At 42.3% G+C, this 17,561-nt stretch overlaps 1 protein-coding gene across 11 annotated transcripts; it reads left to right on the forward strand.

The window, feature by feature from the left end:
• The first annotated feature begins 393 nt into the window (after positions 1-393).
• LOC125717744 (3-phosphoinositide-dependent protein kinase 1-like) lies at positions 394-17,544 on the forward strand. 11 transcript variants are annotated; one of them, XR_007384595.1, is made up of 15 exons: positions 394-878; positions 9,938-10,198; positions 10,398-10,440; positions 10,560-10,697; positions 10,880-11,024; positions 11,553-11,650; positions 12,159-12,234; positions 12,322-12,390; positions 12,915-13,011; positions 13,097-13,270; positions 14,870-15,108; positions 15,571-15,628; positions 16,651-16,803; positions 17,065-17,255; positions 17,343-17,544. XR_007384595.1 is itself a non-coding variant. In XM_048990990.1 (14 exons), the coding sequence occupies exons 1-14, from the start codon at positions 855-857 to the stop codon at positions 17,176-17,178; spliced, it is 1,689 nt and encodes a 562-aa protein (XP_048846947.1). In that variant the 5' UTR covers positions 397-854; the 3' UTR covers positions 17,179-17,529. The 11 variants fall into 11 exon arrangements, 2 of the variants coding, with proteins under 2 accessions (XP_048846947.1, XP_048846949.1); XR_007384596.1 differs by having other exon boundaries at positions 17,372-17,544; XR_007384598.1 differs by having other exon boundaries at positions 17,401-17,544.
• The last annotated feature ends 17 nt before the right edge of the window (positions 17,545-17,561 follow it).

The following is a 17,561-nucleotide window of genomic DNA, read 5'->3' on the forward strand; positions in this document are numbered from 1 at the left end:
TTAAACCATCATTCACTCATTACCACATACTTTGTACGCAAATAACCCAATAGGGTCTGGCTCGATATTCACTTCTGTGCTCCATTGCCTTCTAGCGGATGAACTAGAAACTGATTTCAGCGGAAGTAACCAGCAAAATACTAGCCATGTGGCTAGTAGTAGTTGACAACATTTTCAGGTAATGTTTAAACTTAGTCACTAGGGGGATGTTTTAATAGCGGGGGTGGTTATAACATCTTACAGTACACTTTCATACCAGAGGAAAAGAAAAACGGCTTGGGCTCATTCGGTGCTCCTGCTATAACATGGGAATACAGACAGCCTAAAATACTGATGAGTCTGACTTGTTCCACCCCAGCTAGAAGTATATATTACTGTCACGTCTTGCCTCCATTTCCCACAATTAAAGCTTAACGCTAGTCACATGTCACGAAGAATGGTCCGTCACGTGAAATTCTATCCTTTTTCGATTCAGAAGTGTGTGCATGGGATTTGTTTGCTGCTTTGTATATTAGAATGGATATAGCGTTTATCGGTCTCGTCAGATTAATGTAATCTGATCTGTTGACTGACGGAAATGTAATCAAACTATGATTTTGGCGGGTAGTGTATGCTGTACGTGTATATTTATATTTACACACGTGACTGAGCTTTACTGGCTCGAGCCTAGCGGGCTGCAGTTTTCGCGTGTCATGGGGGGACGCGGCGCTCCTCTCGCGACCGCCTCGCTCGCGCTCTCGAGGAGTGACGTTAGCGTCAGAAGATGAAGGCGCGGGGGCGGCCATTAGCGGAGGCTCTGTGACCGTCAAAGGCCGAGTAAATACCGTTAGCGGACAGCCGCCCGCCCCCCGCCCATGGCGAGAACCACCGGTCAGATTGTGAGTATTGCTGTTATGGCACAAGTTTACAGCGGGAGCCGGACTTAGAACGGCTGACTTATGCGGTACGCCGGAACCGTCCGGGTCAGGCCCTTCTCTTTCCGGTACCGGCAAAGCAGCAAATAACCGCGTACGTTAGCCTGGACCCTGTATGTAGATGTTAACACGCACACGCGAGGTGTGTGTGTACTGTGTATATTTATGTATAGCGAGAGTGTGTGTAGTGTACTGGTAGTTTTTATTCGGCTACTCTGTTAACTTCCGTATTGAAGTCTTAAGTCATCAGTATTTGCTGTGCCGAAGTTTAAGGTGGCAGTTAAACCGGTCAACGTGCGTATAAACCCTGCTTTCAGAGTATTCCGGTTTGCTTATTTATGTTTATCAGACCAGCCTGACTCCGGAGGTAACTCTCTATTTCAGAGGTGAGCGGTATCAATACATTTTTAGGGGCGTTGGGTTTACCTGCTACCGTCTTACAGAGTGAATCATATCGTGTTTGTTTGTTTACCAAAAGAATACACTGCAAATTGCTTATTTGATATATATCATGTTATCGCATTGACACTGTCAGAATTCGTCATTCAAAATGAAAGTTCACGCGATGTATGTGTGCTGTCAAAATTGTACATGATTTCTATAGCATAAGGTTACCTAAATATAGTTTTACATTATTTATCTGTTTGAAATAGTATTAACTATTTCAGCTTTCAGTTCCTTCCTTTACTTGTATGTTAAAAAAACTGCAATGATTAGACGTTTCTTTAAGTTGTAGTGTATAGGGCAATAGGCTATTCGTTATTAGTGTCAAAACTTAATTTTAATTAATCAACTTTGTTAGCATAGTAGCAGCGATGAAAGAAATTTCGAATGCTTTCAGGGAAAGTGTGTCATTTTTATGGAATCTTACGTTTTGTGGGGCAGCACGTTTAGGATGATATTATGACTCATTGCCTCATGGTGGAAAATAGCCTTGAACTAACTTTGTAAATATTTTTTTTTTCCTCTAAACAAATACCTTCAGTGTCAGTGCATTTTGGGGAGGAAAAAAACAAATTGATTGAGAGCTGTTAACCAGTGTGTCGATCAGATCTATACAATGTTTTGTGTGGCGTTAATGTATTTGTTTTGATGGTTTTCTTCATTTATGCAGCTAATGAATTTGCTCTATGAATCTGTTGCTTGTTCTTTTGTAGGAAAGCGCAAGTCATCCAATTACACAATAGAATTTTGAGTTTTACCAATCCAATATTGACATTGCACAATTCTTTTTAAAATTATACGCCACTTTTCATATGTTTAAAAAACAAAGTGTCACTTTACAATAAGGCTACCCATATAAAGGGTTTATGAACGGTTTATAATCTGGTTATTAATTAGGTTGCCACACTTTTGTAAATTATTAATAGACAATTTTAAACAAGTTATAGCAGTTTTTTTTTTTTTTAATGAGTTACTACCATTTACAAGTGGCAAAAGGGAGCCTTATTATAAAGTAGTACCAAAAAAAAATAAATCTTCATTGACCCATCCCATAGAAACTAGTGATCTTCAGGATGTAGTTATGATCTGATGTACAAAATCATATGTATTTGAATTGCTTAAATCCAGCATATTTGAGGAGGCTTGCAGACTAATGACAGTCTTATTTCTGCAAGCGGAAACTGCGTCATTTTATATTGTTTGGAAAATTAAATGATCAATCTGAGGGCCATATAAATTAATTAAACGTTTTACAGTTGTATCAAATCATCTCGCAGGCTGGTACTTTGAAACCTGCTTGAGCCGATGAAGTCCCCCGTCCTACATTACGTAAAATTGCTGGTCGTCCAGTGTAGCCATCTTCATTGTTTTAGTGTGATTTTATCTCTGGTGCTGCTAGCTGTGACTATTGATAAAGCATAAACATCGGCCAGCAGTATCGACCAAGTTTGACACATCACACTGATGTCAATATCTTGATACCTGTATGTTAACCGATGTGTCGTGCATCTCTTTCTGCTCCTTTATAGAGATTCCAGCAGTAGTGCTCTTCAGAGCAGTACTTCAGCCAATAGACACTTTCCCACTGAAGTTCACAAACCTAGTTCCAAGTTCCTGGGCTGTCATGACCGGAAACTTTTATAGTTACATGTCAGTTTAGTATGTCGCTTTCCCAGCACACAACAGGACCTGTGATCTTTGTGCTAAATGCAGCATGGGAGAGACAAATGATTTGTAGATTTAACTCACGCATCATTTCATACATGACAAAACTACACTTCCACCCTACACTTCATGCACAACTGCATGACTTCCAGTTTAGTGCTTCTGCTCAACAAAGCAGCAGAGTTTATCACTATAAACCCCACCCCAGCTGTTCCTGGTCAAATGAAAAGTATGTACCCCAAAGTAGGAACTTGAATGAATAAATAAAAAAAAGGACCAGGTACTACCTTACTGGAACTGCAGTCAGTCAGACTGAGTTTCTGTGGTGGGAATGTAACAGAATCTTGAAAAACATTCCTGTGGTGAGAAAGTGTCTGTTGGGTACCCTACTGTTGGAACTTTTATAAGGTCTGAGTTTATTACTTTGAATGGAATTGCTTGGAATTGATTAAAATTTGATTCCGCTGTGAAATTAAGGACAAAATGGAAGGGTTAATTCAGTGTTTCCCAACCCAGTCCTTGGGGACCCCAGACAGTCAATGTTTTTGCTTCCTCTCAGCTCCTAGCTCGCGTGTACCAGGTATTCGATGTTCCTGATTGGCTGGGAGCTGGGAGGGAGCAAAACCGTGGTATGTTCAAGGTGCCCAAAGACTAGGTTGGGAAACACTGGGTTAATTCCTCCGTTCACTCGTTATAAAAACAATACTAATGCAGCACTGGTAGACTGTTTGATTATGCATAAAGTAACTTTCACATTAAAATAGTATTTATGAAAAACAAAGTAAAAGCAGACTGCATTTATCGGGACTATACATACATACATATATAATATATGAGTGTTTATTGCTCAAACTAAGTTTTGGAGTTAGTGTGTAGCTGTTGTGGTTTTCTGATGGGGGGGGGGGTGACACCACAGGATCCCAGTATTGTTTTGTCATTCTGCCATCTTGCCCCTGCTGTTTTTTCCTCCAAGGGCTACTTATGGATTAAGGGTTGCCAGTGTACAATGATTTCAGTCACCACATCACTGGGGTATGCAAGTTAACCACTATCTGCTGTGAATCCAACCATTGTGGATCTATAAAGCAGTGCTATTGGCATAAAAGCACCGACAGTAGAATGTCTTCTAGTGTAGTTTTGTTTAAGGGGTGGTATTTAGGATCTGTACCTGTATCCGCAAGGTTGTGGGTTTGAATCGTCAGTCTGTCAGCATTATCTCCGGAGGAACTTGATGCTTGCTGGCCCTGCGCGCTGCCCTAAGGCTTGCACTCACCTGTATATGCATGTATGAATAACATGGGAAATGTGAAAATTACCCAATTTCCCCACAGGGATGAATAAAGCGCAGAAATTCTACTCTATTCTGGTGTTGTGTTTCATGGGCAGCATCAGATTAATTAACTCTAAGTTTAGCATTGTGTAATTCTTCAGTTTGGTTTTCAAACACAGCAAAAACATTGTACAGCAAACAATTTACCCTGCTGTTTAATACATTAAAAACAATTAAACTATTTTTATTACATATATTTTAAATGTAGTATATTGAACGTGTCCTGATGCAAACCCAAAATTATTGTATCTCCGTTATTTGATATTTTGATCAAAATAAAGCAATGAAAATGGCAGGTCAGACACCAAAGCCTGAATCCTGCTGGCAATTCATGATGCCAGTGTTAATTGTGCTTATTAATAATCTACACAGTACAGTAAGTGCATCAGTGTATTGATCTAAACTGTGCAATAAGCCATTATTACTGGTCTGAGTTTATAAAATGTCTTTTTGCAGCATTAAATATAACTGCTTTTGTGAAGCATAAAACAAGAAATCTACTTCATTCTCAGATTGTAATTACATATTTGCTTTTGTGTCTGATTTTTGTCTGTATGGTGTAAATCATGTGCGCCTTAGTATTTTCCTGTTTTGCATGTAATGGTAAATGTTTGCTTGGTTTTGGGGCTTTCTCTTGCTCTCAGTTCAGGTTATAAGATGATAGACCAATGGGTGTTAAGGGGGCCCTGTTGTCCTAACAAGGCATTGATCTAACAAGGCAATAATCTAATTCACTCTTCAGTCCTTGGGGAACCACCGACAGTCCATGTTTTTGAGCAAAAATGCGTACTATCCTTAAGGACCAGGTTGAGAAATGCTGATCTAATTCACTAATAAAATAGTGAAATAGCTTATTCATTGTCCTTATATATCCTCCTACACTTGACCTATTTGTAGGGCTGATTATGGTTGTTGTTAGCTTAACCTGTTAACCTATAAGAAAAGGCCTTCATGACGGCAAGTAAATCACCAGACACCAAGTCTGGAGGATGGTTGCTTTATTGGCACTGTCAGGATACAAATGGGTAGGCGACTCAAGACAAAAGAGCTGTTTTGCTTTCTAACAGAAAATGAGGAAAATGTAAAGGAAATTCACTGCTGTAAGTATCTTTATCATAAAGCAAAGCCTTTCTGTATATCGTTACAGGTAGAAGGGTATGTTCCCCAAGCCAAAATAGTCACTCTCTTTTGTATTTGCTGTTGGTGGTTTCCAGTCTGTATATTAGAGGTGAATGATTTGGGGAAAATATCTAATTGCCATTTTTCTGACAGATACTGCAACGTGATTTGCAATATAATTTTTAAAGTCAGGCTTTAGTTCAATATTCATTGTGTAATAGATTAAATACATGTGATGGAGCATTACCACATGCGATACCATCAAAATATTAACCACTGCAAATTCAAATGCAAGGATAAGAACTTGAATTGCTTCCAACTTGTATTTATTACTTAATTAGCATAGAACAATCAAACATAAAACAATTGTCATACGAGCCATGACTAAGTTAAGTTTAATAAAGTAATAGCAAAAAAACAATGCCAATAAGAAAATAATAGGACCTTTCTGTAAACAATCTCGGACACTGAAATAGGCAGGTAATTCACTTATGGTTCAGAAGCGGCACCTAAATATTTTTCCGCACAGGGAATGTAACATTTTCCTTGAGTTACACCTGTTTGTTGTTGATGCTCCGATCAGGGTTTTTGGGACCAATCACCGATAGCCGATTACTGGAAGCAGAACTGGCAGATGATAATTGCCAGTCACAGGGTGGTTGCATAGAGTGAACCTGTGGGGATAGAATCGCCCCATCTGTGCAGCCAGGGCAGGTTCAGTAAGGTTCATGGTGTTGAATGCTCAAGCTCATGATCCTCCATGAGCAACTCCTTTTGCACTTATGTTGCAAATTCCCAATCTTTCATATGTAGATGCCTGGTATAACTGCCATGGAAATGACATCGCTGCTGCTGTGTTTAAAACTTCAAGCACATACTTTAAGTCATCAACACACATATTGTACATCATCCGCAAAATAAGTTTTTGGTCAATTTCTACCATGTCCCCAGAGTTCTTAGAGCCCCCCTGTTTAGGGCAGTCTGTCCGTTGTGTCTCTCTCAGCCTGTTAACATTGCCTGGGCTCTTTGAAAACAAATGCCAGGCCTGTTTTGTCCTTATCTGCTGTTTTGCTGTCTAGCGACTGGTAGAAGAACTTATTCATTACCATTCATTCATTCATTCTGATATCTTTTGAGCTCACTTTGACTGTCAGACTTGGAACAACTTTGATTCTCAGCTCGATTGCAGGCTGTTCATTTCCAGATAGAATTTGGCTTTATTAATGTTTGTAACTGCTGGCAGATACTAACAATCTGTGGGGACCTGTTTGAACAGTATTGTATCTCCCAGGCAGTATACAGCATAAGGCAGGAATACAGCCTGGATTGAATGCCAGTCAGTCACAAGGTGCATCCTCCCGAATGCTCAGCAGAGGCATTTTAGGGGTACCAGTTAGCTGATCTGCGTGTTTTTGTGCTGCAGAGGGAAACTGGAGCACCCAGAGGACACCTGTGCAACACTGACAGAGTGTGCAAGCTATGTACAGACTGCAGGGAGGCAGCAACGTTAACCACAGTGTCGCTCGTGTATATATATTTCTGTTTTTAAGGGTGCCATACCTGATATTGTTATGGTGTGCATGTTGTACATTTTTTGTCATTTTACATTGCATAGGTAATGCAACATCCATGATTTTTAGCTTGGATGTGTAAAGCAGGACTCAAATTCAATATGCATCCTGTGTTTTGGAGATTAGTGTCAAGATTTGCTTTATTTACTTTTTTTTTTTTTGTCTTGCCTAGTAACTTGAAATTTCACAAGTGAAAACACGGTGGATGATTTTACTAGCATGGTTTCTGTCAGAAACATGGGCTTTTACAGCGATGTTCTGCCCGTGTTGAGTTGACATAGCAAGGTCAGTGTACATACATTTAAAGGGCATTTTTCTGTATTACTGTATGAATACCAGCACCATACAAGCAGAAACTCGCAGTTGATTGGATCTACCTGTAAGAACATGTCAGTGGCAAACTTAGCATTTCTTTGGGATGAGTCTTGTTACAGCAGTGTTAAGGATAGTTTAAGATGGGCTGCTTATCCCTACACAGAGAGTGGATGTCCATGTGCTGTGGGTGTACATTGGCCACTACAGATACCAATTACTGTGGAGGAGATCAGGTCATGGACTAATCGGTTTTCTGTAGCCGATAAACTTGGCTATGCTTTATATCATAACAGAATTGTTTACAAGTTTTTATTGCTGTGTTTCAAATCTTTCTCAGGGCAGTTAAAGCTCCTGTTTTTGTATTTAGAACTTGCAAAACATTAGTGAAGCAGAAAACCAAAAAGAGCTGTATGACTTTATTCCTGACAGGAAAGGTTTCTCTGTAATAGTTAGATGGGGTGACATTTTTATGTGATGTGTTTTAAGGGAAATTATAACTGGTGAATACCATGGATGAGCGTTTGGAGCTACAGGGTATGTAAGTCTGCTATATGTAACTGGCTGTAGAGCAATAGAATTTTGTATGAATTACACTTGACCATCCATTCTGCTTTGGTCAGAGTTCACAGTAAAAATGATTTTGGATTTTTCTTAAGGTCCTGTTTTACAGAGACTCTTGCTGTCCAAGGGCTGTCCTCCAATCAGAGGCTTGTAGAATAAATTTACTGCTCATGTCTGCAGGTCTCGTTTCCAAAGTCGAATTCTGAGGCAGGCAGACTTCAAAGCTGGGCCATGCGCAGCTTTTAATTAGGGTGCTTCTGAAATCTGTAAACAGGAGTGTGCTGAAACATTAACACCAGTGGGAAAACTGTGAGATCAATCCCCTTGCCAGGTCAATGAGTAAACGGCTCCCCTACCTCACCTTGGTGACGAGGCCTTGTTTGTGCGTTTCTTGTGTCAGGGAAGGGTCTTTCGTTACATATTTCTGCAGTCTTCTTGTCTGTGCTTGTGCTGACGGCAGACATCCAGTTACCGTAACATGCACAATGAAAACAAGCAGGGTGTCTGCACCCCGTACACATTTCAGTCATTTATGTCAGGTCCAGCTTTAAAGTCTGTTTCTGTGTTAATGACTTTCTAGATTCACTCCACCAAACCATTTACCAGCTCTTTGTATATATTATTTGATATTATATTAGGGTTTTTTTTTTGGCTCTTATAGCTTTTTCCCTCCCCCGAGTATCTGATTAAAAATGTAGCTGCTGACTGTTTGTTTTGGAAGCATAGATCTGCATGGATGTTTTAATTCTGATACAGTAGCATAGAGCATATTTAGAGAATGATGCATGGCTTGAACAGTAAGCGTGACTCACTACAATAGTATCGAAGCTGCCTCCAAGGAGGGGTGGGGGCACCATCCATAGCTGTTTAATCACAGTTCCCCTCAAAATGTTTGTGGCCACTCCCTCTCGATCGTGCTGCACGCTGCCACACTGAACAGGAGGCACACGGCAGTATGCCGCACCTGCTGCTGACGGAGAGCGCGCTGCATGTACATGTCCCACCTGAGCCTTTCAGGAAGGCCTCGCCTCCATCTCGCTCCCATAAATGAGCAGCCCAGGAGGGCTCAGTGTGCTGATGGAGGAGCGCGCCGCATGTACGCATCCCACCTGAGCCTTTCAGGAAGGCCCCGCCTCCATCTCGCTCCCGTAAATGACCAGCCCAGGAGAGCTTAGTCTGCCAGCTGCCGCCTCTCTGCAGTTAACAAACTTGCTGGTTCTTCACACACAGGACTGAATGGATTCAGCTTCTACTGTCCAATCATATATTTACACCTAATGGATTTACACCTCATGGAACCAGACTATTATGAACTTGTCCTTGTCCAATCACATAAAAGCTGAATAGATTACATATGGACTCAAAGTTATCAGAAAGGAAGAGCTTACCATAAATCTCCTAACAGGCCAACTCTGATCCTTATGTGCATTTGACCTGCTCTTGGTGTGTTAAAGTAAATACACAGCTGACATGCTGTGGCCTTTTATGAGCTTTAACACAGGTGAATTTCCTGGCGAGCAGGACAGACTGGGATAGGGTTTTGGTTTGCTGTCACAGGAGTCTTTCCCCAGGATGCAGGCATGTGGAACATAACTTTCACAAGGTCCCTCAAAGCCAGGAGCAGAGCTTCTCATCTTGACTTGTGTATTTATGTATTTATTTATTAATTCTTGATCACTGCTAATTTTCAGGGCAATAGTCTCAAGTTTAAATACATATGTACCACTGGCGCTGTCTAGCAGTTTGTGCAAAATGTGTGTATATGGACGTAGCCCATGAGGAGCTGCAGCTTGAGCATGATTATTCAGCCGTTTGTAACCCTCAGAAGTCGCTTTTATTGGAGCACCTTGTATGATAGATGCAGATTTTGTGGCTCCTGCTTTATTTGCCTGGTTAGCAGCTAACTAAAGATCTCTCTGTAACGAAATGGGGGGGGGGGGGGGGGGGGTTTCATTGCTCCCCGACGTTTTTATATACCCGGACTGATGTCCTTACGCTGTCTGTATTTGCCCCCACAGTGTGATGTCATTCCCATCCAGTCCAGCGTGGTGCTGCTCTCGTGCCCCGCCTCACCCATGGTGAGAGGCCCCCCGGAGGCCGTCCCGAGCACAGGCCTCTGTCTGGATCTGAGTATGGAGGCGTCTGCCAAAGAGGCCAGGGCTCCCCTGGGCCGTGCTGATTGTGGGGCAGAGCGTCGGCCAACAGCCATGCAGCCGCGGAAAAAGAGGCCCGAGGACTTCAGGTTTGGCAAGATTCTGGGGGAAGGCTCTTTCTCGACGGTGAGTGGGAAGGAAGGATGCTCACAAACTGAATTATGGTTACAGCACAGTTTGACGCGTGTCTGGGTGTCTCACAATAGTTGCAAAATACTACATAAGTGTTGCTTTAATATTACAGTATGTATGTTCTGTGTCGGCTCGCTGTCAACTTTACGCCGTCATATTTACAGCAAATTTGTGTTCTCTTCCTTCCTAACAGGTAGTGCTGGCAAGAGAGCAGCTAACAGGGAAAGATTATGCCAGTAAGGAGGTTTTGTTGAATTTAAATCTAATCTTATGTCAAATTTTTAGGATTCATAATGTATGTGCAGTAACACAGTCAATGACTTAAGATCATTTCTTTGTTCTTTGTGCCCCGCAGTTAAAATTCTGGAAAAACGGCATATCATGAAAGAGAACAAGGCGCAATACGTGAAAAGGGAGCGAGACGTGATGTCACACCTAGACCACCCGTTTTTTGTCAAGCTTTACTTCACATTTCAAGATGAAGAAAAGTTGTGTATCCTTTAATATGAAATGAAATGTACATGTTGATATGAAAGATGATGGATTAACACTGTGCAAAGCGCTCAAAGGTGTGTTGTTGGTTTGTTTAATTTTTAGTCTGAAGTTTTGTGGGTTTTATTTATTTACTTACTTTTTAATAAGTGATCGTGTCTGTCCTTAACTACTACTTCTCAGATTTTGGTCTTAGCTATGCTAAAAATGGGGAACTGCTCAAATACATTCGAAAGATAGGGTCTTTCGATGAGACGTGCACAAGGTTCTACACAGCAGAGATAGTTTGTGCGTTAGAGTATTTGCATGCAAAGGGGATTATTCACAGGTAACGTCACTTCAATGCTGACTTGCTTTATCACACAGTTGTTGCACATACGTCCCACCTGAAAGTCATGGGAGCATATAGGTGTGAATGGTACGCAGACAACATCCTTTCCTGGTAGGAGGCACCTTGTGCTGCCCTTACCTCCCCCCTTTATACGTTAATCAGCCGAAAGTGGGAATAATTATGCATTCCAGGTAATTAGCGATATTCTGTCACAGCCCTTTGCTGAATGCTGCAGTGCTCTGATGTAAATCTCTGCAGGCTAAATTATTAGTATCTTTTGCGAGCGCAGGCATTTTCTTGCATCCGCTGGGGCATCCCATGACGTTTGGAAGGACCGCAGGTGTCTTTGAAATGCATTTCTAAATGAATTATGTCTTACACATTCAAACCAAAATGCAGCTGTAAAGCTTTATTCTGTAGCAGGTCTTTCCTAATTTAAATAATAAACTTAAAAATTGTGATAATATTGCTTTTAATGTTCATTTTATAGTGTTATGCAATTTGTTGGAATTTGTCTTCCTCCAGGGACCTAAAACCAGAAAATATTTTACTGAATGAAGAAATGCACATTCAAATAACAGATTTTGGAACAGCAAAGCAGTTGTCATCAGATAGCAAGCAAGGTGGAGTTATTTTATTCTCTCTGTCTGGGTCTTATTTTGTGGTCTGTTTTCTGAAGATCTTTCCCTTGTTTAGAATGACCTTGTCCTATGGTACTAGCCTAACATCTCAGGTTGTTTATACTTTAGCCATATTCATTTATGTAGCGTTAAATTAGTGAAGACTAATTTCACTTTATATTATTCTGTTTAGTATATTTTGTTTGCAAAGGCTTCTGAAATGTATTACAGATTGCCATATGAAATTGAGAAATAGTACTGCTGTCTATCCTTTGCCATTATTCGTGACAAAGTGATATTCTTCTTCACTGCAAGTTAGCAAAAAGTACGGTCTAACACGCACTTTCATCTTACTTCTTCATCAAGCTAAAGGCCATTGAAAGCAGAGCCGGGAGAGTGTAGGTAGTGGCCTGAGATTAAGTCATCTGTGAGCTTAAAAAGCTGTGTTCAAGAACTGAGTTATTTTTATGGGCCGTGCCATGACTGTTTTTATTTTTTATTTTTTTTGCAGCAAGAGCCAACTCTTTCGTTGGAACTGCACAATATGTTTCCCCAGAGCTGTTAACTGAGAAATCTGCCTGCAAAAGGTAACGTCATCCTTTCCCGGACTTTGTCTGGCTCTCCAAGCCCATGGATTCTCCTCATGTTGTGTTTTGAATACTTTCTTGTTTCAGCTCTGACCTCTGGGCCTTAGGTTGTATCATTTACCAGCTGGTGGCTGGGCTGCCCCCGTTTAGGGCAGGGTAAGTCAGCTGCAAGTCTTTCATTTCGCAATGTTAGCACTTCACTAATTCTGTAAATTGGCAAAACAAGAAATTGTGTAAAAGTCACTTTTTCGGTACCTTTTGCTTCTTTGTAACAGTGTACTTTGACCTACTGCCATTTAAGGAAAAAAAAACGAAGACTTAAAAAAAAAAAAAAGTGTTAACAAAACTGTACAATAACAGGAAGTTAATGCCCGTCTTGTTTATGACTTGTTTATGTGAGGAAGTTCTCGGGTGAGGTGAGAGAACCCAAGTCATGTGATCAGTGTCATGTGGCCAGGCGACCCGAATAGTTAAACTGTAACAGGGAAGTTGCGATTATAAAGTAGGCCCACAAGGGTGCTTGGCGTGGTCAAGACACTCCACCTCGGTCTGTCTGCTCTTTGATTACTCCTGTCAACGCTACAAATGATGTATAGTAGATCAAGTTGATGTCACTATATATAGGGCCCTAAAATGAATTGATTTCATGTTCTTTGTGTCTCTGTCTGTCACTCTTCCAGAAACGAGTACCTAATATTTCAAAAGATTATGAAGCTTGAGTATGAATTTCCAGACAAATTCTTTCCCAAAGCCAAGGATCTCGTTGAACAGCTTTTAGTAAGTTGCATTGTGCTGCGTTACGTGTTGACAAACCACTGGTGTTAGAAAGCTTCACTGTTAAAGCAGAGCTTCTGCCTTCCAGCTCTTGGATCCCAGGAATCGGCTAGGCTGTGAGGAGGTGGGGGGGTACCCCCCTCTCAAAGGTCACTCTTTCTTTGAGAGCATATCGTGGGATCAGCTGCACCTGCAGACACCCCCTAAACTGACCCCATATCTGCCTGCCATGTTTGAAGATGATGAGGACTACTATGGAAATGTGAGCTAAACTCCCTGCTTTTTTTATTTTTATTTCTTAAAAAAAGGCTGTGTAGGTTGACTTATTAATTACGCTGCTGCATTTCGGTCTGTTTACAGATATACAGTGGTACCTTGGAACACGAACTTAATTCGTTCCAGAAGGCTGGTCGAGTTGCGTTTTGGTCGAGGTCCAAGTCAGATTTTCCCATAAGAAATAATATAAATGAATATAATCCATTTCAGACCCTCAAATGATTGCCAATTTAAACTTATCTACCTACCAAACTAATGACACAGAGAAATATCAATATAAAACTAATACACACATGAAAAAGCATAAACATGAAATACATACTCGGAAGCAAGAACAGACACAGGTGCACTACCTTCAAGTCTCACTATGTCCTTTTTAAGCTTTTCAGTTACTCTAACTACATTCCTCTTTGGTTTGCTATCACTGCTTACTTTCTTAGGGGCCGTGATCACTGTATCACTAAATGTACTGTAGATAAAGCACAAACAAATTAACACCGAACACAGGAACACAGCTTTCACACGTCAAACTCATTGGACAGGTACCACGAGACATCAACATGCCTCCGTTTCAGCCCATCAGAGATGCGTGTCGTGTTCTGAGTGTTTGGTCGAGTTGCAGCTAGGTTTTTCTCTTCATCATTTAGTGACCTGTTCGAGGTCCCAGTTGGTAGAGTTGAATACATCTTGGCGCATACAAGTTTTAGGAGGAACGGTCGAGTTGCAAGATTTCAGTCGAGGTACAAGTTGGAAAAAAATTCAAGAAACCCGTTCAGTGTTCGCGTTGGTGGAATTGAGGTGTTCAGGTTCCAAGGTTCTAATGTGTCTTTATAATAATACAATTACTCCATTCATGGAGATTTTTATAACGTGTTTGTCTTGTATGTAATGATGGTCAGATACCCAGCCGGAGTACTCTAACTGTAGGCCGCCCATAATGATGGTCAGATACCCAGCCGGAGTACTCTAACTGTAGGCCGCCCATAATGATGGTCAGATACCCAGCCGGAGTACTCAAACCGTAGGCCGCCCATAATGATGGTCAGACACCCAGCCGGAGTACTCTAACCGTAGGCCGCCCATAATGATGGTCAGACACCCAGCCGGAGTACTCAAACTGTAGGCCGCCCATAATGATGGTCAGACACCCAGCTGGAGTACTCAAACCGTAGGCCGCCCATAATGATGGTCAGACACCCAGCTGGAGTACTCTAACCGTAGGCCGCCCATAATGATGGTCAGATACCCAGCCGGAGTACTCTAAATGTAGGCTGCCCATAATGATGGTCAGATACCCAGCCGGAGTACTCTAACCGTAGGCCGCCCATAATGATGGCTCAGGCCAGGGCTTCTACTTCAGTGAGACCTTTAGACCAGCTGTGTCCACACCGGATAGAAAGAGACAGGCTGTTTTTGGAAAGGATGGTAACATGAAAATATTTTTGCACCCGGTACATCAGGCTGCCCTTAATCTGTTTATGATCGCACACATAGTCAATATTCCCTTTCCGAGCTTATGATGGCCTGTGTTACTCACTGTCAGTGTGTTCACTTACCTGCCCGTTCCCCGTGCTGCTCTCTGTAGTATGACGACCTCCTCAGCCAGTTCAGCTGCATGCAGCTGGCCCCGTCCACATCCTCCCAGCTGGCCCCATCCAAATCCTCCCAGCTGCCTCTCTCGGAATTCCCTCCACTGTTGACTTCCATCAGCAACATTCAGCAGTATATTCATGACCTGGACACCAACTCCTTCGAGCTGGACCTGCAGTTCTCCAGCAAGGAGAAGAGGCTGCTGCTGGAGAAACAGACCAGCGGAAATCCATGGTGCGCCCGCTTAGTCCCTTCCTGTGCTTTCGTGCCTGCCTTTAGCGTTTCAAGAACATGTCTGCAGGGCTTTGGACTAGGTTGTCCTTCATGGGTGCATGATAAATATTCATAATGTGAATTGAGCATGAATTTCTTTTAGCTTAATAGAGTATCCCATAAATACAAATAGTTGTGATCTGATTTGATCTTATCTGCCATGTTCAATTTTTTACAAAAATATGCCACATCTCCGTGCGTGTAGTATACATGTTTGTGTTCAGTAACAATTTACTTCTTTTCATAATGTGTCCCCGTTACGTATTTGTTACGTTGTGTGTTAAATATGTTTCCTTGTACTGTGCTTTACACTGCAAGAAAGGCATATCTTTAAATACCTTGACATGAATGTGTAATTAGAAAAACTAAGGAATTAAATCTATTTAGTTTCATACATTCTAATATTTTGTTTTTTTCTTTAAGGCACCAGTTTGTGGAAAATAATTTAATACTTAAAATGGGTCCAGTGGACAAGCGGAAGGTATGGGCTCGTCATTTTCTATTACGTTCTGTATTTTTTTTGTATTTGTAAACACTGATTTTCCTGGGTATGCTTTGTTGGTGCTTTGAGTCTGTGCTCCTGCAGAAAGCTGTTGTGCCATTTGAAGGCATCCTAGCTCCCTCTTCTGCATGGACGGTGTAATGGCACTTTCAATGCCTTTAATTAATAGATAGCCTAAACCAGTGGTTCTCAAACTCGGTCCTTGGGCCCCACTGCCCTGCTTATTTTCCTGCTATCCCTGCCCCACACACAAGTCCCAGCTGTCTTTCAGCTTCTGATAGACTGAACACACCTGATCCAGGTAATCAGTAGTGTGTAGGGCAGGGATAGCAGGAAAACAAGCAGGGCAGAGGGCCCCGAGGACCGAATATGAGAGCCACTGGCCTAGAGGTTCCTTTAGCTTGTACTTTTCGGTCTATAGAAGAGGGGGAAAAAAAAAACATTTGATCATCTTTTGTTCCCCCCATGAATGTGAATGTCTGCTTACACTGTGTAACAGTTTTTGTTCCTGGGTTGTAGGTGTTATTTCGTAATTGCTTATGCCTAAAAAGTACAGAAAATGGCTGTTATTCCCCACAGCATTGTCCATGTTCTCTGTGAATTCATTAAGATGAGCATCAGGGATATGGACTTTGAGGGATGACCCACAGCCCATTTTGCTCTACTACTTCGCCAGTCTCAGCCAGCCCCACAGAGTTTTCGGCCATGTGATTGTCCAGGAGTCCCTGAACCGCTGCGACAGCTGATCCCAGCCACTTTCTCTTTCCTGCTCAGCTTCGGGGGGATTCCTTGCAGCTGAAGCTAAAGGGAACTAGTGGGCTTAAGTCAATTTCAAAATATCACTGTCCTGGTCACGATAGCAATGTTTATGGGGAGTAATGGCATTTTCTATACTTAAGAGGCATAAGCAATTAGGAAATAAAACATACTACCCAGGAACAAAAATAAAAATAGCAATTAGTATCACAGCGTTCTAGAGCGTGCTAGTAAATCTTTCGTAGGGGCTGTTCGCACGTCGGCGCCAGCTGTTGCTGACAGAAGGGCCGCACCTGTACTACGTGGACCCAGTGAACAAGATCCTGAAGGGAGAGATTCCCTGGTCTCCAGACCTGCGTCCTGAGGCCAAGAACTTCAAGACCTTCTTTGTTCACACAGTAAGACTCGAGCACAGCCCAGTCAGGGCTCAGGCTACCTGTGCCTCTCCCTAATGACATACAAGCTGACCTTAGGGCTGTGTTTACACTAGATAGATGGACTGAGATTACTTGTAATGGAAAGTATACAAATAAGAGAGAACCTTGTGTGAAGAAAATAAAACGGTTATATGTGCCTTGGTTTAAATCTTAGACTTGTGGAGTTGATGGTATTCGTTTCCCGAGTAAAGCTGACATTTGTGATGTTTTCCGTTTTTGCAGCCAAATCGGACATATTATCTAATGGACCCTAGTGGGAACGCTGATAAATGGTGCAAGAAAATCCAGGAAGTATGGGGGAAGATATACCACAAACGGCAAAAAGCTGGCTTATAGTCGCACCTTAGCGCAGCATGCTTTCTTCGTGTGGCAAGATCCCTCCCCTCAGTGCGTGTGGCCTGTCACAGAGAGACCTCCCCCCTGTGGCCTGTCACAGAGAGACCTCCCTCCTGTGGCCTGTCACAGAGAGACCTCCCCCCTGTGGCCTGTCACAGAGAGACCTCCCCCCTGTGGCCTGTCACAGAGAGACCTCCCCCCTGTGGCCTGTCACAGAGAGACCTCCCCCCCGTGGCCTGTCACAGAGAGACCTCCCCCCCGTGGCCTGTCACAGAGAGACCTCCCCCCCGTGGCCTGTCACAGAGAGACCTCCCCCCCGTGGCCTGTCACAGAGAGACCTCCCCCCCGTGGCCTGTCACAGAGAGACCCCCCCCCCCCCCCCC

The sequence above is a fragment of the Brienomyrus brachyistius genome, chromosome 22 (assembly GCF_023856365.1).
Source record: "Brienomyrus brachyistius isolate T26 chromosome 22, BBRACH_0.4, whole genome shotgun sequence".
Taxonomy (NCBI): domain Eukaryota; kingdom Metazoa; phylum Chordata; class Actinopteri; order Osteoglossiformes; family Mormyridae; genus Brienomyrus; species Brienomyrus brachyistius.

Excerpts from the sequence above, each read along its gene's own strand:
- LOC125717744 (XM_048990990.1), top strand. The coding sequence starts at position 855 with ATGGCGAGAACCACCGGTCAGATT. Across the intron at positions 879-9,937 it reads CGAGAACCACCGGTCAGATT|TGTGATGTCATTCCCATCCA; the intron begins GTGAGTATTGCT and ends TTGCCCCCACAG. Across the intron at positions 11,651-12,158 it reads GTCATCAGATAGCAAGCAAG|CAAGAGCCAACTCTTTCGTT; the intron begins GTGGAGTTATTT and ends TTTTTTTTGCAG.